We start from the raw sequence: 26344 nt of genomic DNA on the forward strand, positions 1-26344 counted from the left end.
GAAACAATAAATAAAATGTACATAATATTATTACCCGAAGCATAATACCGGTCATTAGGTAATCAACGATTAAGATAACACTGCGTCAATTTCAGTGGCGCCCAATGTACGATTGGGTGCAAATATAGCTTAGGGCAGGGTTCCGCAAACTCTTTCAGTTCAAAGTACACCTGCCAAATCAAGACATTTAAGAGGTACACCAAATATAAAAACAAAGTTTATTTAAAATTGAATTTTAAATACATTAGGCGAATATATGAACCATTTTCGAAACGATGTTCTTTGATGAGGTAATTAAAAAAAATAGTATGTTTGTCAATAATGGGTAGAATTGTTAAATTGTTGTAAAGAAACAAAATTTTATTTATTTATTAGTTAACTATACACTTGGGCCTCGCATAACACGTTTTATATAACACGCATGCAAAAATTGTGGCATATTTTTTGTATACACATGTATTGTACACGCTTTTTATAGCATGGTTTCAGAAAAATAAATGAATTAAATAATATGTTTATTAAAATTAAATTAAGTACATTTACAGCATTTTGAGTCTGTCCAAATGCTTGTTCACAAATCCGGATTATCTCCAATTGTAGGAGTTATTTTTCATATATTTTTTTGGGTTTTGATGAGATGTCAAAAAATAGTCTAAAAATGTTTCATCTGAAGTCGAGACGTCTAATATGTAATGGTAATTTACGATGTTGCGCTTATTCGAGTTTTCCCTCCAAAACATCCCGTCGCCATACACTCCGCGTCGGCGTGCGCATGCGCCAAACATTGCGCCAAACGCGAGGGAGACAGCATAACCCGACTGGAAACGTCTCGGGAAATCGTCCCGAGCGAGTCGACGCTCGCGAGCAGTACGCAGTACCGCCAGAGCGCGGCGCGCGTCCCAGTGTCCCGCGGCTATCCCGGTATTTATAGAGCCACTTCCCGACTTCCGCAGGCGTCAGGCAAGGATGGAGTAGCGGCGTGATCGCAGCCGAGCCGTCGGGACAGTCGCTCTCGACTCGTACACATTGCCACATAGTCAGCGGCGCGGACGGACTCCTCGATCGATATCCTGTCTCGAATATGCTCGAATATCTCCAGTCGGACACCGAGGGCCCCTTGTGACTCGTGCAAACCGAGAACGAGACCCAAATTCCCATATAATCCATGCCAGAATCGATCGTCTTTGACATAACAGTGCGAAAATGTTCAAATGTCAGACGTGAAAAAACCGCCGAGAATGTGCGCCCGCCGCGCCTGTCAGAACGTGCCCCGCGCTAATTCGTAATTCAATTATGCCCGTATTTCCGAGGTTCCTCTCCTAATCTTATTTGCCGGGGTTCTCGCCCATTCCTCCGGCCATGGTGTCCCACAAGCGCGCGTGCCGAGGGTCGCTCTCGCGGTTATGAGAGGATGATCCCCATCCGGACGGGATGACGGCGCGTTGACAGAGCCCCTCAAATTATATTAAATGAGATACAAAGGCACGTGATACGTGCGAAAAATTGTACGATACAGTGTGTGCGAATCTAGGATGCGCCGTTTCGTGTGCTGATCGACTGTTGACGAATTTAACTCAAGATGAATTGGATTTTCCCCGTGCCAGGTAAATTATTTGACACTAATTTATTTACTAATTGACGTCACTTCGTCCAGTACTAAACGCTTAGATACTAAACAATTTAGATTGCTACCCTCTCTTGCCGCTATCTTCAGTATTTATGTAATAGTTTTTGCGGGAATGCAGATGTACCTATAATACCGCATTGGCACATGGAGTACACATACCTATACGCTAACATATATTACAAGTATAACATGCCACCTCCATAGATGTCGTGCTTTTCCTATGCCTTTAAAATGTAAATACGACATTGTACTAAACATTTTTGCTAATTTAAACCAAGATACAGTGTTTTTTTTTGTAAAAAAACTGGTGTAACTATATATGTGGAGGTACTCACCAAAACGTTACATTTTCATTATAAATGATTTTCAGTAATCAGGAATTCTAGCTTGTAAAATTGTTACGTTTTGGTGCGATTTAATGATTTCATATTGGTTTAACACAGGATTGGTCACGTTTTGACGCAACTTTAATTAAGATTTCGATAGAATACAGTAAACAGAACAGATTTGCATTTAAAGGATTTTTTGTACAATATTGGAAATGTAACTTTTTGGCGGGGACCTCCACATTTTGCTCACTCCTTTCAAGAACGTCATAAGTCAAAATACTTGATTTTTCAGGAGAACGTTTTTTAAGTTTAAAAATATAACACAATGTGTTAAAAATAAATATCAAGCCACTTATTGTACTTTTTGCTGTGCATCAGATCTTTTTAGGTAAAACATGACGGTTTTTTCTCCATTTGAATAATATTTAGTATGTTTAAAAAAATAATTAAAAAAGACCTTTTCTTCAAAATGCAAAAACAACACTTTCTGCCCTGTAGCGGGTAAATATTAAGTTAAAAATATGCCGCTTTTGCTGGGATAAAGTACATTTTCTGGGTATTCCGCAAACACGCCCAACTGAAAATTTACGATTTTTGATTTATGACGTTCTATAATAAGTTATAATAAGTTCTATAAAAAGATTTTTTAAAAACTAGTGTAATTTTACACATTATATTTTCCGCCTCCGTAGTGTAAAGGTCAGCACGCTCGGCTACCTGGTGATCTGGATGTCCCGGGTTAAATTCCCAGGCGGGCAAATAAATGTAAGCGATTTTTTTCACTCTGATATTATTCAATATTACCCTGGACTGGTACCTGAAGCGGAGGGCTGATCGCCTTTCCTTTATGTGTTAACGATCAAGATAACACTTCGTTTATATGATGCAGTGCCCTATGCACCATTTGGGTGCGGATAAGGGTTTGAAGAAGAACTATATATTATACACTTTTCCCGTAATTTTCATTATTTATATTATTATTATTATTATTAACCGTTGTCCGCACCCAATGGTGCATAGGGCACTGCATCGTAGCGTCACAGTGATATCTTGATCATTAATTGCGTGGTCATTAATCAGTTAAGGCAAGGTGATCAGCCCTGCGCTTCTTGTACCAGTCTAGGGTGATATTAAGTAAATATGAGAGCGAAAATCACGCATATTTATTTTAGCCCCTCTGGGAATCGAACCCGGGGCCTCCAGCACGGTCGCCAAGCGCGCTGAGCATTACACTACGGAGGTGAACAAAATATTTGTATAGAGAAAACATTAAAGTTTGTAAGTTTATCGAAACAATGAATGCTTCTGGAATTCACGATCGCTTGTACATATCGTAGTCATACAGGAGAAAGTGACCAAGTGTATTTGTTTACAAAAACGTGATCATTGACTATTTGATATCTTACTAGCTTAATATTGCCATGAAAAAATCCGAAAGGATTTTAAACTTGTAAGTATAGTATATTGACTTGGTAAAAATGACTAACTGCATTGATGTTTATTTTCTTGCCAAGTAAAAGTGACTTAAATGGCCCTCCTGAACATTTTACCTTTTGTTAGTTAGTCACTTTCTCCTGTACGACTACGATATATAAAAACAATATAACAAGAAATAATGTACATCAAGTTTTGATTACCAACATAAACGACCCAATTTTGACTATGAAAATTATAAAAACAACAAAAACAAACGTTCTTTGCCTTTAGGCAACATAAGTCGCAACTTAATTTTGTCTAAATCCAGGTAACATTTTACATAATTGTTTTTTCGTCTTAAAACACCCTTTTCCATCGAAAAAATAGGTTTTTGCATTGTAAACATAACTTTATGCATTGTAAAAATAAATTTTTGCATTGTAAACATAAGTTTTTGCATTGTAAACATAAATTTTTGCATTGTAAACATAAGTTTTTGCATTGTAAAAATAAGTTTTTGCATTGTAAAAATAAGTTTTTGCGTTGTAAAATTAAGTTTTGGCATTGTAAAAATAAGTTTTAGCATTGTCAAAATAAGTTTTGCATTGTATAAATAAGTTTTTGCATTGTCAAAATAAGTTTTTCATTGTCAAAATAAGTTTTTGCATTGTAAACACAAGTTTTTGCATTGTAAAAACAACTTAATGCATTGTAAAAATAAGTTTTAGCATTGTAAACATAAGTTTTTGCATTGTAAAAATAACTTTATGCATTGTCAAAATAAGTTTTTGCATTGTAAACATAAGTTTTTGCACTGTAAAAATAAGTTTTTGCATTGTAAAAATAAGTTTTTGCATTGAAAAAATAAGGCCAGACGTGTCTCTGCGCACATTTTTTTTAGAATACAATTAAAATTATATTAGTTTTTAAATGTGTATTGAAAAAAATATTTTAATTTTTTACCTCCTTACCTTTCAATAACTCTTTTCTTTTAAAATTCATATATTTACCATGGACATCAACGAATAGAGCCGCCAATAATTTTGCAATGTTACTAATAATATTACAAGAACTTCGTTGGTTCTGTGACGTCATTCATTGCCAACTTACAAAAATAACGTTTTTTCGAAGGCGAATTTTCCAAAATAAAATGATGAATGAAAATATTAATTATATCGCCTGTTATAAACACAAAACGAGTCTAATACAATCCTTTATAGGTTAAGTATGTGAAATTAGATATTCCTCCCGCCTGACAAAAGATCCGTTCAATGTGACAGTTTTAACATGTGCAGCAATAATTTTCATTTTAAATATATTTTTTTACAAAAATGTTAGTAATATTAGTATATAACCACTGAATTTTTGTTTGATGCAATTATATATTTTTTTTATCTATTACACACTTATTATTTTCGTGTGACTTTTATTTTTATTTTCCGTGTAAGTTAATTCAATAAATAATGTTTATTTAAAATATAAATTGATTGTCTTCTTTTCAAAATGGGGGGAGTGGGTAATATCGATTTACGCAATACCGAAGTACGTTTGTGCACCATACGGAATTTTACCGTCCGGCACTTCAGTTAGGGCGTTTTTTTACCATTACGAGTGTTTTTGCCTTGATTTTCACTCATGAATTACATGAAAATATAGTAACTTTGAACCTAAAGAGTAAATCCACTTACGAGTAGGCATAGGCTATGAAACTTAAAACGTTGAATCCTGAGTAGGGTCATGATAAGCGGTGTTGCATAAGCCGTTGCTAGATTTTAGAGTCACTTGGAAGTTACGTTATTTAACAGAAAAAATGGAATTTTACCGTCCTGCACTTCAGTTAGGACGTTTGTGCACTACACGGAAGTTTCCGTCCGGCACTTTAGTTAGCGTGATAAAACGACGATTGGCTTGTATTGGCTTGTGCTTTTGTCCATATTTTTTCGGATCGGAGCTCTTGATCGGTGCGTGAACACGTTGCGCGTAAATTCCATCACGCTAAACTGTCGTAGTCGCTTTTATTTCTCAAAACCGGACTGCCGGACGGTAAAATTCCGTGTATTGCACAAGCGGCTTAGTGGTTAAAAAAGTTCCCCGACTTTATAGTGTGTAGTTTATTAATAGGTGACATCGTTATGAAAGTGACCGAACGCACTCATCCTAAGGGATATTATTTTTAGCACAGAGACGTTCTTGTTTTTCTCATATATTATGTTATTTTCGCACAAAATCGGTCTCTTATGCAGGGTGAGGAGAAACGCGACATTCCGTAAAAATACTGTGTGGCAATAGGCTTTTGTCACGATGTTGGTTTATTGGCTAATAAATTAATATGAAAAATCACAAGACTATCGGTAGCATTCTTATTGAAATCTGTAGGGAACTAAGGGAGATATGAAGGTTTAAACTTTAGATATTTGAATGAAACGAAAAACGTGCGTTCGCGTACGTCATCAAATTTTCGTCATCGAACGTTTTATGACGTCCCATGGTTTATTGTCTATGGTTTATAGAGCTGTAATAGTAGTAGTGTGGATTGTTTGTCTACCACTACACTACCATTTGTGTTAAACAAATATGAGGGGAGGGGGGATCATAGACATCAACAAATAGAGACGCCAATAATTTATCAATGTTACCAATATTAAAATTAGTCCATCTTTTCTCTGACGTCATTTAATACCAACTTACGAAAACAACGTACTTACGAAGGCGAATTTTCCACAAGAAAATGATGAATGAAAATATGGATTATTTCGGCTGTTATAAACACTTCGCGAGTCTAATACAATCCTTTATAGGTTGAGTATGTTAAATTTGATATTTCTCCCGTCTGACAATGATCCATTGTCCGTTAATTTCCTAAAATTCCGTAAAATGCAGTCGAAACGCGATCCCTCAGACGAATGTGCGCCAAAACATACATGTATTATAGACGTTCGAATGGTGAAAAAAGGAAAGAATTCAAGGCTGAGGCGATTGGCTGACATTATCGATAAAATTAAGGCCCAGTATTCGTAAGTCACATTTTAATTTCCTCCAAATCTTAATAATATTTTTTTCTGGGGGTTCTGAGTATTCTCATAGCTTAATGAGGGTTTAATTAATTTGAAGGTCTTTGTAATTAACAAGTGTAATATAAATTACAATCAATTGTAAAGCTAGCCGCCGTTTTATTAATATTTACATTAAATGCACAACTGAGTTTACAGCGGAAGCTAAACTGGCAGTGCCCAACGGAGTCCTGCTTCCAACTCTAATGTTAGGAAGTGAAACATGGAGTTGGCAGAAGAAGGATGAAAGTAGACTGAATGCAGTCGAAATGCCATCTCTCAGAAGAATGTGCGACAAAACGACGTATGGTAGATGTGCGAATAGTGAAATAAGGAAGGAATGCAAAGCTGTGAGATAAGCTTTATCGATAAAATTAAGAAAGGTGTGTTGAGATGGTTTGGACATGTAGAGCGAATGAGTGAGGAAAGAACGGTAAAACAAATTTATGAGGCGAATGGTATTGGGAAAGAAGCAGAGGAAGACCGAGAAAAACATGGCACGATCAGGTATGCCAAATACTTGAAAGTGGTCAGGTTAGGAGTCGTTACAATCGGCGGGTATGTATGAGGAGATGCATGAACGTGGAAGAGGCGAAGAATGTTTGCAAGGAGTGGTGTGGCGCTCTATTTCTCTCTGCCTACCCCTGCGGGGAAGCGGGGTGATGGTTAGTTAGTTTAGTGCGTGTTTTGGGAATACCCAGAAAATGTACTATATCCCAGCAAAAGCGGCATATTTTTAACTTGATATTTACCATTTTTAATTAATGTTTTACTTAATAATTAAAGAAAACACTTCGTTTTTTACCACTTTAGTTTTATTATAGACTACATGTTTCAGAAGTTAAACTTCCATCATTCAGGTCTGTATAATAACAGACACAGTATAATCATTCAGGTCTGTATAATCTGTTATTATACAGACCTGAATGATGGAAGTTTAACTTCTGAAACATGTAGTCTATAATAAAACTCAAGTGGTAAAAAACGAAGTGTTTTCTTTAATTATTGTAACATGTCTTACCACAAAGTTAATGCCGAAACGATAAATAAAATGTTTTACTTAGTAAGTACCACAATATAGTAAATAGTGGTATTTACTAAGTAAAACATTAATTAAAAATGGATAGATTTTACCGCAAAGTGACTGCCGAATATATTAATGAAGTTAATATTTACCCGCTACAGGGCAGAATTTGTTGTTTTTGCATTTTGAAGAAAAGGTATTGCTTAATTATTTTTTTAAATACTTATACTAAATATTTTTCAAATGGAGGAAAAACCTTAAGTTTTTACCTAAAAAGATCTGTTGCACAGTAAAAACTTCAATAAGTGGCTTGATATTTATTTTTAATATATTTCATTATATTCTTAAACTTTAAAAACGATCTCCTGAAAAAAAATCAAGGTTTTCGATATATCGCTCACTCCTTTCAAGAACGCCATAAATCAAAAATCGTCAATTTTCAGTTGTGCATGTTTTCGGAATGCCCAGAAAATATACTATATCCCAGCAAAAGAGGCAAATTTTCAACTTAATATTTACCCGCTACAGGGCAGAAAATGTTGTTTAAAAATATAATACAATGTATTAAAAATAAATATCAAGCCACTTATTGAACTTTTTACTGTGCAACAGATCTTTTTGGTAAAACCTGAAGGTTTTTTCTCCATTTGAAAAATATTTAGTATATTTAAAAAAAAATATTGAACAATACCTTTTCTTCAAAATGCAAAAACAACACTTTCTGCCCTGTAGCGGGTAAATATTATGTTCGAAATATGCCTGCTTTACTGGAATATAGTACATTTTCTGGGCATTCCGAAAACATGCACAACTGAAAATTGTCGATTTTTTATTTATGACGTTCTTGAAAGGGGTGAGCGAAATATGAGGGGAGGGTGGACCATAGACATCAACAAATAGAGCTGCCAATAATTTAGCAATTTTACCAACATTAAAATAACTACATCGTTTCTGTGACGTCATTCATTGCCAACTTACGAAAATAACGTTTTTTCGAATGCGAATTTTTCAAAAGAAAATGATGAATGAAAATATTAATTACATCGGCTGTTATAAACACAAAATGAGTCTAATACAATCCTTTATAGGTTGTGTATGATAAATTACATAGTCCTCCCGTGTGACATTATTATTTTAATTTACAACATTTTGAGTGTGTCCAAATACTTGTTCACAAAATCTGGATTATCTCCAATTACAGGAGTTATTTTCATATTATTTTTTGACATCTCATCAAAGATGAAGAAGAATATGGAAGTCTGGGCATTTACGGGGCTGACGACCGTCATCGGCTGGTTTAAGTGATCACTTTACACACGTGTAACATTCACCAATTCTACCCATTATTGACAACCACACTACTCAAATTCTTGGAAGTTCTTTTATATATGAACCAATTTAGAAACCTTGTTCTTGAATCACTAGAACTTCACTAGAGACATCTAATGGTGAGATGTAAAGAAGCTTTTTATTAAATCTCTAGTGAAGTTCTAGTGATTCAAGAACAAGGTTTCTAAATTGGTTTATATATAAAAGGACTTCCAAGAATTTGAGTAGTGTGGTTGTCAATAATGGGTAGAATTGGTGAATGTTACACGTGTGTAAAGTGATCACTTAAACCAACCGGTGACGGTCGTCAGCCCCGTAAATGCCCAGATTTCCATATTCTTCTTCATCTTTGATGAGATGTCAAAAAATAATTATTTTAATTGATTTTTAAATATTTTATTGTTTATTTTTTTGTTGCAGTACTGTTGTTTTCGTGGATCGGAAGTGTAGAACAAGCGAAAGGCACATCATGTGTCAAGACCGGTCAGAATTTACACATATGATAATGATAACACCTCTTACACATTCACAATTCGCTCACTCCTTTCAACAACGTCATATATGCGTGATCGATAATCCTGAAATTATCCGGAGCATTGGTCTGTATGTTCCCGATAGTTACCTAAGACAGCGTCGGCATAGATTGTTTCACATTCCTATACACAGGACCAACCTGCCGATGGTTATGCCTGAAGAAGAGCTACCGCTTTGTTGAACAATATCACATTGGATATTGATCTGTTCCATGTGTCCGAAGGAGTCTTCCGAAGCGGGATTCTTCAACACATTTAACAAGAGTCTTCTTGCTTACTTTTCAATTTGTTTTTTTATTTTAAATGTATACGCCTTAAATGTTAGTTTGTAATGTATATATTAATTATTGAATAAATTTAAATTGAAAAATTGAAAATATCAAAAAACTTGATTTTTCAGGAGATCGTTTTTAAAGTTTAAAAATATAAAACAATGTTTTAAAAATAAATATTAAGCCACTCATTGAACTTTTTACTGTGCAACAGATCTTTTTAGGTAAAACCTGAAGGTTTTTTTTCCATTTGAAAAATATTTAAAAAAATAATTAAACAATACTTTTTCTTCAAAATGCAAAAACAACACTTTCTGCCCTGTAGCGGGTAAATATTAAGTTAAAAATATGCCACTTTTGCTGGGGTATAGTACATTTTTTAAGCATTCCGAAAACATGCGCAACTGAAAATTGTCAATTTTTGAAATATGACGTCGTTGAAAGGAGTGAGCGAATTGTGCAGAAGTTTCAAAAACATGGTTTATAACTAACATATTAACTTACTAACCGAACGTCACGCCGCCTCTCCGCATGGGTAGGCAGAGAAAGAAAAGAGTGGTCAAATTATAAGCTGCGTAATTTTACAAAAATCATTTACAACATTTTGAGTGTGTCCAAATGCTTGTTCACAAAACTGGATCATCTCCGCTTGGGAGTTGTTTAATACATTTCTGACATCTCAACATAGATGAAGAAGAATAAAACAACTGGTCAAATTATTAGCTACATAAAAAAACTAAAGTCATGTTTTCAGGCGGGATTCAAGTTTGTAAATTTAATTCAAGATTAGGACCTTACATACAAATAGAAAAGACTTTGCTTGACAAAAGCTTTCCCTGTCACGACATAGATGTCGGTAGTGAACTCACATGAATTGTGTCACGAGTTTGATCGATATATATAGGGGTTCCGAAAATTGAGTAGTGTTGTTATCAGTCATGGGTAGAATTGGTCATCACTTAAACCAGCCTATGACGGTCGTAAGCCCCGTAAATGCCATGACTTCCATTTTCTTCTTCATCTATGTTGAGATTTCAAAAAATAATAATAATAGCTGTTTTTTATTATAATTTTATTTGAAACTCTAACTTTGTGATTTTCCATTTTATAATTAAAATAAATATTTTATTATAACTGAATTATAATGTCGACCGGTTTCGAAGCTAATCGCTTCTTTATGAAGACTGATTAATACTGAGTATTAATATAAGAGCTTCTGCTTGATAAAAAGCATCTTTACATCTCACCAATATATGTCTGTAGTGAAGTTCTAGTGATTCAAGAACACTGTTTCAAAATTGGTTCATATATATAGAACTTCCAAGAATTTGAGATCTGTGATTGTCAATAATAGGTAGAATTGGTGAATGTTACACGTGTGTAAAGTGATCACTTAAACCAGCCTATGACGGTCGTCAGCCCCGTAAATACCCAGACTTCCGTATTCCTTCATCTTTGATGAGATGTCAAAAAAAAGAAATATATACTACTAATATAAGAGTTTCTGCTTTATAAAAAGCTTCTTTACATCTCACCAATAGATGTCTCTAGTGAAGTTCTAGTGATTCAAGAACAAGGTTTCTAAATTGGTTCCTAAATATAAAATTTCCAAGAATTTGAGTAGTGTGGTTGTCGAAAATGGGTAGAATTGCTGAATGTTACACGTGTGTAAAGTGATCACTTAAACCAGCTTATGATGGTCGTCAGCCCCGTAAATGCCCAGACTTCCATATTCTTCTTCATCTTTGATGAGATGTCAAAAAATAATATGAAAATAACTCCTGTAATTGGAGATAATCCAGATTTGTGAACAAGAATATGGACACACTCAAAATGTTGTAAGTTATAATAAAATATTTATAGTGATTTTGAAACAAAGTTGCGTTTTAATTATATGTTTTTTTTTTTGTTGACTAGTCGTGAATCGATCCCTTGGCGCAAGGAACGATAGTACAGCGCTCTAACCACCGAATAAAGGATTCTGGCCATATTCTGTGATATATTAGATGAAATTGTCATATTAAAAAATCCGTGGCATGTTTGAATTTTTGTGTCTTTTTTCCTTGTTTTTGATTTTTTGAGCGTGTTACTAACAAAACTAATAAAAATTTGTTTTCTGTGTTTTTTTGCAGTTTTACTGGCTCTAACAACAGCACCCCTAACAGATGCGGAGTGTCAAAGTAAGTAAACAAAGATAAACCAGTATTTTTTCGTCGATAATAAGAATGGCCCAAAAAACAAAGAAAACTTAGTATGTAAAAACTAACTAACTAACCAACCATCACGCCGCTTCTCTGCAGGGGTAGGCAGAGAGAATAGAACGCCACACCACTCTGTCCTTGCAAACATTCTTCGCCTCTTCCACGTTCATGCATCTCCTCATACATACGCGCCGATTGTTACGACTCCTAACCTGACCACATTCAAGTGTTTGGCATACTTGATCTTGCCAAGTTTTTCTCGGTCTTCCTCTGCTCCTTTTTCCAATTACATTCGCCTCGTAAATTTGTTTTACCGATCTTTCTTCACTCATTCGTTCTACATGTCCAAACCATCTCAACACACCTTTCTTAATTTTATCGATAATGCTTGTCTCATCTTTGCATTCCTTCCTTATTTCACTATTCGAACATCTATCATACATCGTTTTGTCGCACATTCTTATGAGAGATCGCATTTCGACTGCATTCAGTCTACTTTCATCCTTCTTTCGCCAACTCCATGCCTCACTTCCATACATTAGGGTCGGAAACAGGACTCCATATACTTAATCAAAGATATAACTAATATGTCGCTCACTCCTTTCAACAACGTCATATATAAAAAATCGTCAATCTTCAGTTGTGCATGTTTTCGGAATGCCTAGAAAATGTACTATATCCCAGCAAAAGTGGCATATTTTAACTTAATATTTACCCGCTACAGGGCAGAAAGTGTTGTTTAATTATTTTTTCAATATACTAATCATTTTTCAAATGGAGAAAAAACATTCAGGTTTTACCTAAAAAAATCTGTTGCACAGTAAAAAGTTCAATAAGTGGCTTGATTTATGCCCAGAAAATGTACTATATCCCAGCAAAAGTGGCATATTTTAACTTAATATTTACCCGCTACAGGGCAGAAAGTGTTGTTTAATTATTTTTTCAATATACTAATCATTTTTCAAATGGAGAAAAAACATTCAGGTTTTACCTAAAAAGATCTGTTGCACAGTAAAAAGTTCAATAAGTGGCTTGATTTATGCCCAGAAAATGTACTATATCCCAGCAAAAGTGGCATATTTTAACTTAATATTTACCCGCTACAGGGCAGAAAGTGTTGTTTAATTATTTTTTCAATATACTAATCATTTTTCAAATGGAGAAAAAACATTCAGGTTTTACCTAAAAAGATCTGTTGCACAGTAAAAAGTTCAATAAGTGGCTTGATTTATGCCCAGAAAATGTACTATATCCCAGCAAAAGTGGCATATTTTAACTTAATATTTACCCGCTACAGGGCAGAAAGTGTTGTTTAATTATTTTTTCAATATACTAATCATTTTTCAAATGGAGAAAAAACATTCAGGTTTTACCTAAAAAGATCTGTTGCACAGTAAAAAGTTCAATAAGTGGCTTGATTTATGCCCAGAAAATGTACTATATCCCAGCAAAAGTGGCATATTTTAACTTAATATTTACCCGCTACAGGGCAGAAAGTGTTGTTTAATTATTTTTTCAATATACTAATCATTTTTCAAATGGAGAAAAAACATTCAGGTTTTACCTTAAAAGATCTGTTGCACAGTAAAAAGTTCAATAAGTGGCTTGATTTATTTTTAAATACATTTCATTATATTTTTAAACTTTAAAAACGGTCTCCTGAAAAATCTAGTTTTTTGATATACTTATGACGCTGTTGAAAGGAGTGAGCGATGTTTAAGTGATCACTTTACACACGTGTAACATTCACCAATTCTATCCATGATTGACGACCACACTACACAAATTCTTGGAACTCCTTTATATGTATTATATATGGCTCAATTTCGAAACATTGTGCTTGAATCACCAGAATTTTACTAGAGTCATCTATTGGTGAGATGAGAGAAGCTTTTTTTCCAATTTTTTTTTACTGAGCAGAAACTCTTTCATTAGTATGTGAGGTCCGAATCCTGGATTATAATCACATACATGAGAACCGCCAGAAAATGTCCTTTTCATTTTATCATTATAGCTTATAATTTGGCCAGTTAATTTATTTACAACATTCTGAGTGTGTCCAAATACTTGTCCACAAATCTGGATTATCTCCAATTACAGGAGTTATTTTTCGTATTATTTTTTGACATCTCATCAAAGATGAAGAAGAATATGGAAGTCTGGGCATTTACGGGGCTGACGACCGTCATAGGTCAAAAAATAAAATGAAAAATAACTCCTGTAATTGGAGATAATCCAGATTTGTGAACAAGTATTTGGACACACTCAAAATGTTGTATTACACAAAGTGAACAACGAATGATAAGGAGAGTGTTTTAAATGCGTGAACATGGATTAAAAAATTCAATTGATTCCAAAAGATATTACATGATCTAACCCTTATCCGCACGCAATGGTGCATAGGGCACTGCATCGTATTGGCGCAGTGTTATCTTGATCGTTACTTACACAAAGGCGAGGTGATCACTCCTGCGCCTGCGTTTCAAATAAATATTATAGTATATGGTAATTCTAGTCCGCCTCCGTAGTGTAATGGTCAGCACGCTCGGCTACCGTTCTGGAGGTCCCGGGTTCGATTCCCAGGGGGGGTCAAATAAATATAAGTGATTTTTTCACTGTAATATTTTTTCAATATTACCCTGGACTGGTACCTCAAGCGGAGGGCTGATCACCTTTCCTTCATGTGTAAACGATCAAGATAACTCTGCGTTTATATGACGCAGTGCCCTATGCACCATTGGGGTGCGGGTTTTATTATTATTATATAATAATTCTACTAATTTTTATTTCCACTCCTGGGAATCGAACCCGGGACCTCCGGCACGGTAGCTAAACACGCCAGCCATTACACTGCGGGGCGGACAAAAAAATATATTACATAAAGAAAACAATCCACTTTTATACGGATTAATAAGTCTATTTTGTATAAATATCCAGACGTCTGTGAATTTCCACAGTTTTTATTGCAAAATTTATGGGTTTTAAAAATAACTCAATATATTTCCAACGTATCGTATTCAGAGACTGATAATTTTAGTGTACTGTGTAATATCGCTCACTCCTTTCAACAACGTCATATATCAAAAAACTTGATTTTTCAGGAGATCGTTTTTAGAGTTTAAAAATATAACACAATGTATTAAAAATGAATATCAAGCCACTTATTTTTACTGTGCAACAGATCTTTTGAGTTAAAACCTGAATGTTTTTTCTCCATTTGAAAAATATTTAGTATATTTAAAAAAATAATTATACAATACCTTTTCTTCAAAATGCAAAAACAACACTAACCGTACTTCACTAACCGTAATTTTCTCCTTATCATTTACCTATTCTAATTTTTATTTTATTTTTATTATCTTTATATCTTCTCTCAGTTCTAATGACTGACTTCTTAATTAATTCTATAGATACTAAATTCCAAATAGACGAACGAACTTTTCATACCGTTAATGATACAAATGCTATAATAGATCCAAACCCTGACAATAGCTTAATTATATTGCATATGAATATTCGAAGTATACGAAAAAATTTTGACGAATTCATAGTAGTAACAAATAGTTTTAATAGACTGGACGTGATTATATTGACAGAAACTCACTCATCATATGATATCGATTACCACATTCCGAACTACACTTATTATGCAACAAAAAACATCATCAACAAAAATAGCGGAATCGCAATTTTCATAGCAAATACACATAACGTTATTGATTTCGAAGAAATAATAATAAAAAATGTTAATATCCTAAAAATTAAAATTAATTACAAAGGTCACATTAACAATGTTTTAGCAATCTACAGAACTCATTCTTCATCGATAACAACATTCATAGAACATTTAAAATGTATCTTAATCAATCTCAAAAATGAAAAAACTTTTTTAATAGGTGACATAAATTTATCCATCGACAGGGAATATGACTGCAATAATAAACATAATTATTTGAATACTCTAGCGGAATTCAATTTCACATCATTTATTAATAATCCCACTAGAAACATTCAAGGTCAACGACCTTCCTGTATAGACCATATTTTCTGTAACGCACTCGATTCTGATAATATAACAGCTGGCGTTATACACACCTCTATTACTGATCATTTTACAACAATAATTAAATACTCATATAACCTACCTAACACACATATAACGAATATAAACATACCAAATAAAACCTCTTTAGCACCGGCATTAAATAATTCACTTTTAAATAAACTCAACTCCGAGAAATGGGAAGAATTATTCCAATGTACCGATGTAAACACATGCTTTAAATTATTCGAAGAAAAATTTTGTCATATCATGAATGCCAGCAAATACCAAACCTTCAGAAAAAAATCATCAAAATTCAAACCAATAAAACCGTGGATTACGCATGGACTTATTGTGTCTATAAGACATAAAGAAAGTCTAATAAAAAAAATTAGAAAAAATCCCGAAAACGAAAGCCTAAAAAAATATTTTAAACTGTATAGAAAAAAACTTTTTTTTCTCATCAAAAATACCAAAGAAAAATATTACAAAACAAAAATAGATTTTGCAGAAAATGACAGTAAGAGAATGTGGAATATAATAAATGATATAATTGATAAAAAACACCCCCAGCAAAAAAAAATAATGTACCTCTCAAACGAAAATTCACGAATTCATTGCTTAGAAATGCCTCACAAAACTGCTAATATGTTTAATAATTTTTTTGCCAGTGTTGGTAAAAATTTAGCGCAAAAAATCCCTACTCAAACTAATTCCGATATTTTCAAAACAAATACTCCAACTTCCAATAATATATTAGCATCATTACAAATAACATCCCAGGAGGAAATTGAAGAAATCATAACAAATATGAAAGGAGGATCTGCCCCGGGATACGACGGACACTCTGTTAATACATTAAAATTCATAAAAAAACAAATCTCTAAACCTTTGACACACATCATAAACCTTAGCCTCACAACCGGCATATTCCCTTCAATTTACAAGAAAGCCATTATCATCCCCATCTACAAATCTGGAAATCCAGAATCAGTCACAAATTACCGACCTATATCTCTCATATCAAACATAGGTAAAATCATTGAAAAAATCATTAAAAAAAGACTGTCCACATATGTAAATAAATTTAATATAATCAATGAAAACCAATATGGATTCATGGAAAAAAGAAGCACACAAGATGCAATTGCCAAACTATCATACATCATCCAAGATTCTCTCGATAAATCACTCAACTGTATAGGAATTTTTGTCGACCTAAGAAAAGCTTTCGACAGTATTTCTCATGATAAACTTCTATTAAAACTAAAATCTGTCGGAATTACGGGTAAAGCCTTAAAACTTTTCCAGAGTTATCTTCTCGAAAGAACCCAAATTGTCAAAATCAATGAAGCCTATAGCCAACCCCTTACTAGTAATTTCGGTATACCTCAGGGTACAGTCTTAGGCCCTTTACTATTTATCATCTACGTCAACGACATATTTCACCAAAACATCAGCGGTAACATAATATCCTATGCTGACGACACCGCAATAGTTATAAACGGACCCAACTGGAATACCGTAAATGTTCGCGCAAATAAGGACATGAAAATCCTAAAATTCTGGTTTGACAATAATCTATTATCCCTAAATACAGATAAAACATTCTTTATCCCATTTTGTATCCATAAACTCAAAATACCGACAAATATAAAAATTACAATTCACAATGGTGACTGCAGGGATTCAAATTGCAAAAACTTATGTTCTGTTTTATGTCCAAAAAAAGAAATAAAATATCTAGGTGTTATAATAGACCAACATTTGAAATACCATAGTCACATTAATGAACTAGTAAAACGAATAAGAAAATGCATATATATATTCATTAGAATCCGAAACATACTAACCATCGACAACCTAAAAAGAGTTTACTATGCTATCGTTCACTCACTACTACAGTATGGCATTATTGCATGGGGAGGCTCATACAACAACATACTGAACTCAGTGAAAATAGTACAGAAAACCATAATTAAAGTCATCTTGAAAAAAAAAAACATATTTCCAACAAAATTATTATTTAAAAAATTTCAAGTCCCAAATATAGAATCCATTTATAAAAAAACCGCAGTTTTTCAAATACTAAAGGGTGACAACTATTTAAATTTAACAAAGAATTTATCATCGAGATTCTCAAACGATTTTTCTATTCCAAAATGCAACACCAAGCAATTTCAGCAAAACTTCAAATATTTGGCAATCAAACATTTCAATAAACTCCCTAAAGAAATAAAAAAAATAGATGATATAAAAATCCCCAAGAAAAAAATTAAAGCTCTATACATTTAAATCTTTAAAAAAATATATTAAAAAACTATTATATCTTTTATTATATAACATTAAACCACGAGTGTAAGTCCCTTTCCAAGCACAAGAGCACAGACTCTTTTATGGAGAGGCACAGCGAATCGAAATATAAAAGTTCTACATATGTATAAATGATTCAAATGTTATTATGTTATAAATAAAAATGTAAATATATTAAATGAATAAAAAAAAAAAAAAAAAAACACTTTCTGCTCTGTAGCGGGTAAATATTAAGTTAAAAATATGCCGCTTTCGCTGGGATATAGTACATTTTCTGGGCATTCCGAAAACACGCGCAACTGAAAATTGACGACTTTCGATATATGACGTTATAGGGACATCTATGGTAGTATGAGAGAAGCTTTTTATTGAGTGGAAACTCTTTCATTTGTATGTGAGGTCCGAATCCTGGATTGTATTCATAGTCTTGCCAAACGCTAGAAAATATCATTTTCAAGATTCAATTTTTAGACATCTCAACATAGATGAAGAAGAATATAGAAGTCTGGGCATTTACAGGGCTTACGAACGTCTTGTTGAGATGTCAAAAAGTAATTTAAATAATAACTCCTAATTGGAGATAATCCAAATTTGTGAACAAGTATTTGGACACACTCAAAATGGTGCATTTGAATTGACACTTCGCTCACTCCTTTCAACAACGTCATATATCAAAAAACGACAATTTTCAGTTGTGCATGTTTTCGGAATGCCCAGAAAATGTACTATATCCAAGCAAAAGCGGCATATTTTTTACTTAATATTTACCTGCTACAGGGCAGAAAGTGTTGTTTTTGCATTTTGAAGAAAAGGTTTAATTATTTTTTTAAATATACTAAATATTATATTTATTGATTTGGCGTTTAATTTGTAGAACTCCATTTTAATTTATGTATTAATTTTAAATCAAACACAGATTTTTTGAGTCTACTAAGTTGTATTTTATTAACAGAAACACATAAAAAATTTATATTGTGACAATTGTTGACATTCGTTTGATAATGCCCTAACAAGGCAAAACAATTGTCACAATTTAATTTTTTTATATGGTTTTGTTAATAAAATACAACTTAGTAGACTCAAAAATACTGTGTTTGATTTCAAATTAATACATAAATATACTAAATATTTTTCAAATAGAGAAAAAACCTAAGACGATCTGTTGCACAGTAAAAAGTTCAATAAGTGGCTTGATATTTATTTTTAAAACATTTTATTATATTTTTAAACTTTAAAATGATCTTTTTTTTTATATATGACGTTGTTAGAAGGAGTGAGCGACTTGAATTTAAGTATGTATAGTTTAAATTTTCGTCCATTTGCCCGTTTTTTGTTCGTTTTATTCGTAAATACAGGTCCGCTATATCGATGTTTTACTGTATTACCAGTGATTTTGTTAAACGTAAATATTTCTAATTTTTTTCTTTATTCGCGTAAATATTTACGGATTGTCTCTCGCGTGTTTACGCTTCAGTTTTACGGGCCATTAAAATTTAGATAAAAATAATGAGTTTATCGGCAGACCAGAGAATTCAACTTAAAAATGTGTTAATCGCTCGCTTAATTAAACAAATAACAGTCTAGTGGTTTGATGATGAAAAAACATTATTTTCATCTCACCCATAGATGTCTCTAGTGATTCAAAAACAATGTTTCGAAATTGGTTCATATATATAAAACTTTCAAGAAACTCCAATTAGGATTTATTTTTTGCATTATGTTTGACATATCAACATAGACGAAGAAGAATATGGCGGTCGTAAGCCCTGTTATGCCCAGACTTCCATCTTCTTCTTCATCTATGAGATATTTTAGTATTTATTTTATTTATTATTATTATTTAAAGTGATTTGGAGGCACTGAAAATATTATGTACCGTGTTTGTAGCCCGTTCCAACCACTGCTGGAAACACTGAAAAAAATATATACCGTGTTTGCAGTCCGTCCCACTTACTGCTGGAGACACTGATAATATTATATAACGTGTTTGCAGCCCGTTTCATATACTGCTGGAGACACTGATAATATTATGTATCGTGTTTGCAGCCCGTTCCATATACTGCTAGAGACACTGATAATATTATGTACCGTGTTTGTAGCTCGTTCCATCCACTGCTGGAGACACTGATAATATTATGTACCGTGTTTGCAGCCCGTTCCATCCACTGCTGGAGACACTGATAATATTATGTACCGTGTTTGCAGCCCTTCCCACCTACTGCTGGAGACACCGATAATATTATGTACCGTGTTTGCAGCCCGTTCCATCTACTGCTACGAGTGCGACAGCTGGACCGACCTGCGCTGCAAGGACCCCTTCAACTACACCGCCCTGCCGCGCGACCAGCCGCCGCTCATGACGTGCAACGGCTGCTGCGTCAAGATGGTGCGCCACTCCAAGTCGCGTCAGTATGCCCGCTCACTACTGCGTCAGCGTCCCATACGCGCCCGCCGTCTGAAGCCCGCCCTCAGTCTGGAGCTTAGACATCGTACTGACATACAGACTGTAGCTTAGAGATCATACTCACATACAGTCTGGACCTTAGATATTATAATTAACCCAGTCAAGAAATAAGACACTATTTTCACCCAGTCTAGAGATTAGACATTATTTCAACATTTTTACCCAGTCAAGAGATTAGAAATTATTTTCACCCAGTCAAAAGACTAGACATTATTTTTACCCAGTCAAGTGATAAAACCTTACTTTCACCCAGTCTAGAGATTAGACATTATTTTAACATTTTCACCCAGTCTAGAGATTAGATATTATTTTAACATTTTTACCCAGTCAAGAGATTAGGAATTTTTTTCACCCAATCAAGAGATAAGACATTATTTTCACCCAGTCAAGAGACTAGACATTATTTTTACCCAGTCAAGAGATTAGACAGTATTTTTCACCCAGTCAAGAGATTAGACAGTATTTTCACCCAGTAAAGAGATTAGACACTATTTTCACCCAGTCATACTTAATAATGAAATTACTCCAAAGGAAACTAGTTCGTCATTATATGAAAGCAAGATGACCAGTCCTGCTCTGAATTCTGGAGAATTCATGGATATAGGAATTTTTGATGGAATACAGATGACGTAAGTGAAGGAGCTCAGGGTGAAGGACATAACCGCTATATGGGAAAGGAAATCAAGGAGGAATACAAGGTATTTTAGAAGAAGAGAAGGGGAATACCGCCCGAGGTAATGTAGGTAGTATATGCATGGATCTGTTTAAGTTATCCAATTTATTATGTTTGCCTATGCAACAATGGCTAGGGCACTCGGGGTTGCATAGTAAGTCTTACAAGTTACTAGGTAGCTCTAAGTGAGCGACTGGTTTCTAGGAGAGACAAATCTAGAATGCCGCTTGCCAGACTATACGGGTGTATACACGATTGCGGGATGTTGTTGTCACCACCATGTCACCAACATACCTTACACATGAAGTGTACCGCACACAGTATGTAGGTCCAAATATGCGTGATGTGTATTAAAAATTAAACACCTGTATTAGACATTTTATTTCACACGACTAGTTTCGAAAACTACAGATGTTTTCATCGACAGGTGATCACAAATAATATTTTTTATCAAAAATAACCAGGTGTAGGTTATCAACGTGTCATTCCGTGATATTTCCAAATATTTCAATAAACTGCCTAATGAAATTTAAAAAATAGATGATATAAAAATTCTTAAGAAAAAAATTAAAGCCCATTATAATAAATCTTGAAAAAATATACAAAAAAAAAATACTTTTATACCATTTGTTGTATAACATTAAACCACGAGTGTAAGTCCCTCTCCAAGCACAAGAGCTCAGTCTCTTTTTTGGAGAGGCACAGCGAATCGAAATATAAAAGTTTTTTCCATATGTATAAATGTTTCAAATGTACTATGTTATACATACTTAAAAATGTAAATATTCTTCTAACCCCTATCCGCGCCCCAATGGTGCATAGGGCACTGCATCGTATAGAAGCAGTGTTATCTTGATCGTTAAATACACGAAGGAAAGGTGATCAGCTTTCCGCTTCAGGTACCAGTCCTATTAGACTGAATAATCGCTAATATTTATTTTGACCCTCTTGGGAATCGAACCCAGGACCTCCAGCATGGTAGCCTAGCGCGCTAACCACTTCACCATGGAGGCGGACAAATATATAAAATTAAAAAAAGATAATTCTTTTTTTTTTTTAAGAAAAAGAGAAATATTTGTTATTTTATTATTTACACAAATATTTCAATTTCATACTATATCTGTGAGCCTAAGCGGCTCATTATTAGAAATAGGTATTAAATTGTGGTAGAGTGGGTTCGAATCGAGACACTTAGACTCGAGAGTCCGCGACACTAACCACGGGACCACAACCCGACAATTCAATAAATAACATGCGTGCGTTGTGTGTTGCAGCATACGAATCCGTGCGTCGGACGTGCACCTCCCAGCTCCAGATCAACCTGTTCATGGTGGACCATGTGTGCATGATGGAAAGCTCCGGCACGGGACACATGTGCTTCTGCGAGGAGGACATGTGCAACGCGGCCCCCCTCCCCTCCCCGCCCGCGCCCCCCCTCCTGCTCGCGCTCGCGCTCCTCGTGGCCCTGCGGCCGGCGCGCCCGGCGCGCGCGCTCGCGCTGGCGCTCTGCCCCCTCCTGCTGCTGGGGCTGGCCGCGACCGCCAGCCTCAGAGACGCACTGCCAAACAGTTGAGCCGCCGCGCCCGCCCGCAGCCGCTAGCGCGACGTCGCCGGAACAAACGTCCAGGATTGCCCGGCAAACGCTTCAGTGCAACTGTACTTAGTTTACTTTTCCTCTCCCAACAAGTAGAGAGATCTCCAGGCGATCCAGACTCTCTGTTGACCACTGGAGGTCTTAACGTACATACAATAAGTTTTACTTTTCGTTTCGCAACAAGTTAATTTAAATAGATCCAGAAGCCACAAAAAACGCGCTTAGAGTGTCAGAAATGAAGACTCTGAGAAGCATAACAGGCGAGAGTCTTCGATATAGAATCAGAAATGCCAGGATCAGGGAAATATGCGAGATCCAAGATGTCGTTAGGTGGGGAAGGCAACGAAGGAGACAATGGTATGCGCGTGTGAGGAGTATGGAACCATCCAGACTCCCCCACATTGCACATGGTAGACAACTCCCGGGCAGACCACCAAAGAGATGGGTCGATAGCTGGGAATCGACGTCGCAGGAGGCTTATCCCTCTTAAAAACAGGCCGCAAGGCCTATAAGAAGAAGAAGATCCAGAATCTTCATCTTCTTGGCCAATCTTTAGCTTTGAGGATGTCTTAACACACTATCTGCGGGCGGATTCGCGCTCATAATAGAGATAAACATCTCCGAAAAGACGTGACAACATTTAACCATACCGTGTATATCGAAATGAGATCAAAAGATGCCGCAAAAGTCATGCGTAAAAATGACTCACACGCAATTTACGACGAGTCGAGTGAAAAGGTAAAATTACCCTTCCCGCGGATAGTGTGTTAACATACATATAATAAGATTCACTTTCCATTCAGCAAGAGGTAGAGAGCTCTTTGGGGATGTCGCAGGCGCAGATTTAGACTCCGTCAACTTGGCTAATCATTAGTTTCGTGGAGGTCTTCAAAAACATATAAGTTTTACTTTGTTTGGCAAAAATAAGAGTATGACCCTATAACCACTTGAGCGCTCCTAGCGTAGCTTTGAGATACCCACATACATATTATAAGATTCACTTTTCATTTGGCAAGAATTTGAGAGCTCTCTACGCTGTCACATGTCCAGATCTAGACTCTACATCCACTGGACCGCTCCTGGCGTAGCTTCAAGGAGGTCTTACATATAATAAGTAGGCTTCAAGGAAAAAATAACCATGCGCTTTTAACCAATATTGAGTACAGAATCGAACAACGCCATCGTTTCAATTATCTGATTTTTTTAAACGTACCTAACTATCTAAAAAAAATTCTTTATTTTTTTATTTTTCTTTATTTTATTTTTTTTTGCATTATACAAACGTGACATAAATTCAAATACAAAAAAATATGAATAAAATCCCACAAAGGCATGACCAAATACAAAAAAGATCCCACAAAGGCATGACCTGTGTGTGGGTATACAATATAATTTAGGTCATAGTAAAGGCCATAAAGTATACTGATTGAGAAACACTGCTCTAGGGGTACCTCTTAGTCCAATGGTTCCCAATATATTTTTCACATGCCCCTTATTGTTTGTTGCGTTCGGACTATAATATAGTCGACGTATTACATGCGTTCATATAGATAAGGCGGTTTTGAGATAATCTATATACAAAATATTATTTAACTCTTACCATTTTTAATTAATGTTTTACTTAGTAAATACTACTATGACACGTGTTTCGATGCATTCCGCATCATTTTCAAACACTGTAAGAAATAGTGGTATTTACTAAGTAAAACATTAATTAAAAATGGATAGATTTTACCACAAAGTGACTGCCGAATCAATTAATGAAAAATAACTCTTACCACTCTGTAGGCCAGGCATTCTGGCCCGTATGATTCTAGTAGGCAGCTCCGTGGGCCACAATGTCTGGCCCGGCGCAGGTATAACTTTAATCACTGATTTCTCTATCACCCAAGTATATTCTACCAACAAATATTTCAGATAAATACAGTTAATCTTAATTAACATGGCCATAAGAATCGCCAGACAGAGTGTCCCAAAATTAGGGAAATCAATATTTATTTCAATGGTAGAAAAACGTCGTATTTTTTTTATCAGAGTAGCTGATCAGTTGTGAGAAAAAATGGTCAGAGTGGAAAGGGTTAAGATCATAAAAATAGAGCCACGTTTAACATTTTTAACTGAAAAATACGTCATTTTCGCAAGTTGGTAACGTATTGCGTCATTACGGATATGCAGTTTTGAAAATTTGGTAAAAACCAGTGGGAGATTCAAGAGATAAGATGGCTATATGAAATTCAACATATAGCCAACTAATTTCTTGGATCCCATGCGTTGAAGTTCATATATGAACCTCAACGCACTAGTTTTTACCAAATATTTAAAACTATACCAATGCGTAATGATGCAATTGGTCACCGACTTTCTAAAATGGCGTATTTAGAAATTTAAAATGATAAAAATGGCTCAATTTTTATAGTCTTAAATAATATTTTGTATGTAGAGTATTGTCTTAATTAAGGCAGCAGCAGGCATCTCAGTGGTTGGAGCGCTACGTGCAGCGCAGTCAAGGGATAACTGGAGAAGAGTCATTGCTTCTGCAAGGGTCACAACCCTCAGCAATGAGGAATAACCGCCCTACCCATACGAACGAACGTGATACGTCCGCCAAATTATCGCCAAAACGCAACAAGCCGTATCTCGTACGTTCAGGTACAAAAAATTATACCCGCAATCACAGAAACATTGGTGATACGTCAAATTGTTCCCGCTCGCCCTACGCGTACCAATGTGCACTTAGCTACCATGCTGATACTCTTGGGTTCGATTCCCAAGGAGGTAAAAAAAACATCTGTGATTTTACACTATAATATTTATTTAATATTACCCTGTGCTGGTACCTGAAGCGCAGGGCTGATCACCTACCTTCATGTTGTTAATAATCAAAATAACACTGCTTCGGTATGATGCAGTGCCCAATGCACCATTGCGTGCAAACAAGGAAGAAAAAGCTTACAAACTCATATTTTAATTTCCCACGAAATGTTGTTGAAGGGTTATCTAAGTATAGTAAAACCCTTATCCGCACCCCGATGGTGCATAGGGCATTGCGTCATATAAATGCAGTGTTATCTTGATCGTTTACACATGAAGGAAAGGTGATCAACTCTCCGCTTCAGGTACCAACCAGTCCAGGGTATAATTGAATGAATATCTAAGTATAGTAATTATTTATTTATTTATCGAAACTTCTTGTACAATTCTGAGCTTATTGCTAAGGAGCGATATCTTCCAACCAACCAAAAATTAAATGGCGATAGTGATCAAAGTCTGAAACGTATACAGACGTTTGAGAGTGAATAATAAAATAAAAACCCTTATCCGCACCCCAATGGTGCATAGGGCACTGCGTCATATAAACGCAGTGTTATCTTGATCGTTTACACATGAAGGAAGGGTGATCAGCCCTCCGCTTCAGGTACCAGTCCAGGGTAATATTGAATAAATATGACAGTGAAAAAATCACTTATATATTTATTT

The 26344-nt window shown here is 35.0% G+C and overlaps 1 protein-coding gene across 3 annotated transcripts; it reads left to right on the top strand.

The window, feature by feature from the left end:
• The first annotated feature begins 783 nt into the window (after positions 1-783).
• qvr (glycosylphosphatidylinositol-anchored protein quiver) lies at positions 784-25652 on the top strand. Of its 3 annotated transcripts, XM_088268487.1 has the most exons (5): positions 827-1604; positions 9196-9258; positions 11713-11760; positions 20395-20541; positions 22548-25652. In XM_088268487.1, the coding sequence occupies exons 1-5, from the start codon at positions 1580-1582 to the stop codon at positions 22844-22846; spliced, it is 582 nt and encodes a 193-aa protein (XP_088124613.1). In that variant the 5' UTR covers positions 827-1579; the 3' UTR covers positions 22847-25652. The 3 variants fall into 3 exon arrangements, with proteins under 3 accessions (XP_088124614.1, XP_088124615.1, XP_088124613.1); XM_088268488.1 differs by lacking the exon at positions 11713-11760 and having other exon boundaries at positions 784-1604; XM_088268489.1 differs by lacking the exon at positions 9196-9258 and having other exon boundaries at positions 784-1604.
• Positions 25653-26344: the final 692 nt, after the last annotated feature.

The sequence above is a fragment of the Brachycentrus maculatus genome, unplaced genomic scaffold (assembly GCF_059751285.1).
Source record: "Brachycentrus maculatus isolate JH-2025_06_01 unplaced genomic scaffold, ASM5975128v1 h1tg000324l, whole genome shotgun sequence".
In the NCBI taxonomy this organism is placed as follows: domain Eukaryota; kingdom Metazoa; phylum Arthropoda; class Insecta; order Trichoptera; family Brachycentridae; genus Brachycentrus; species Brachycentrus maculatus.

Excerpts from the sequence above, each read along its gene's own strand:
- qvr (XM_088268487.1), top strand. The coding sequence starts at position 1,580 with ATGAATTGGATTTTCCCCGTGCCAG. Across the intron at positions 11,761-20,394 it reads AACAGATGCGGAGTGTCAAA|CCCGTTCCATCTACTGCTAC; the intron begins GTAAGTAAACAA and ends CCGTGTTTGCAG. Across the intron at positions 20,542-22,547 it reads GGTGCGCCACTCCAAGTCGC|CATACGAATCCGTGCGTCGG; the intron begins GTCAGTATGCCC and ends TGTGTGTTGCAG.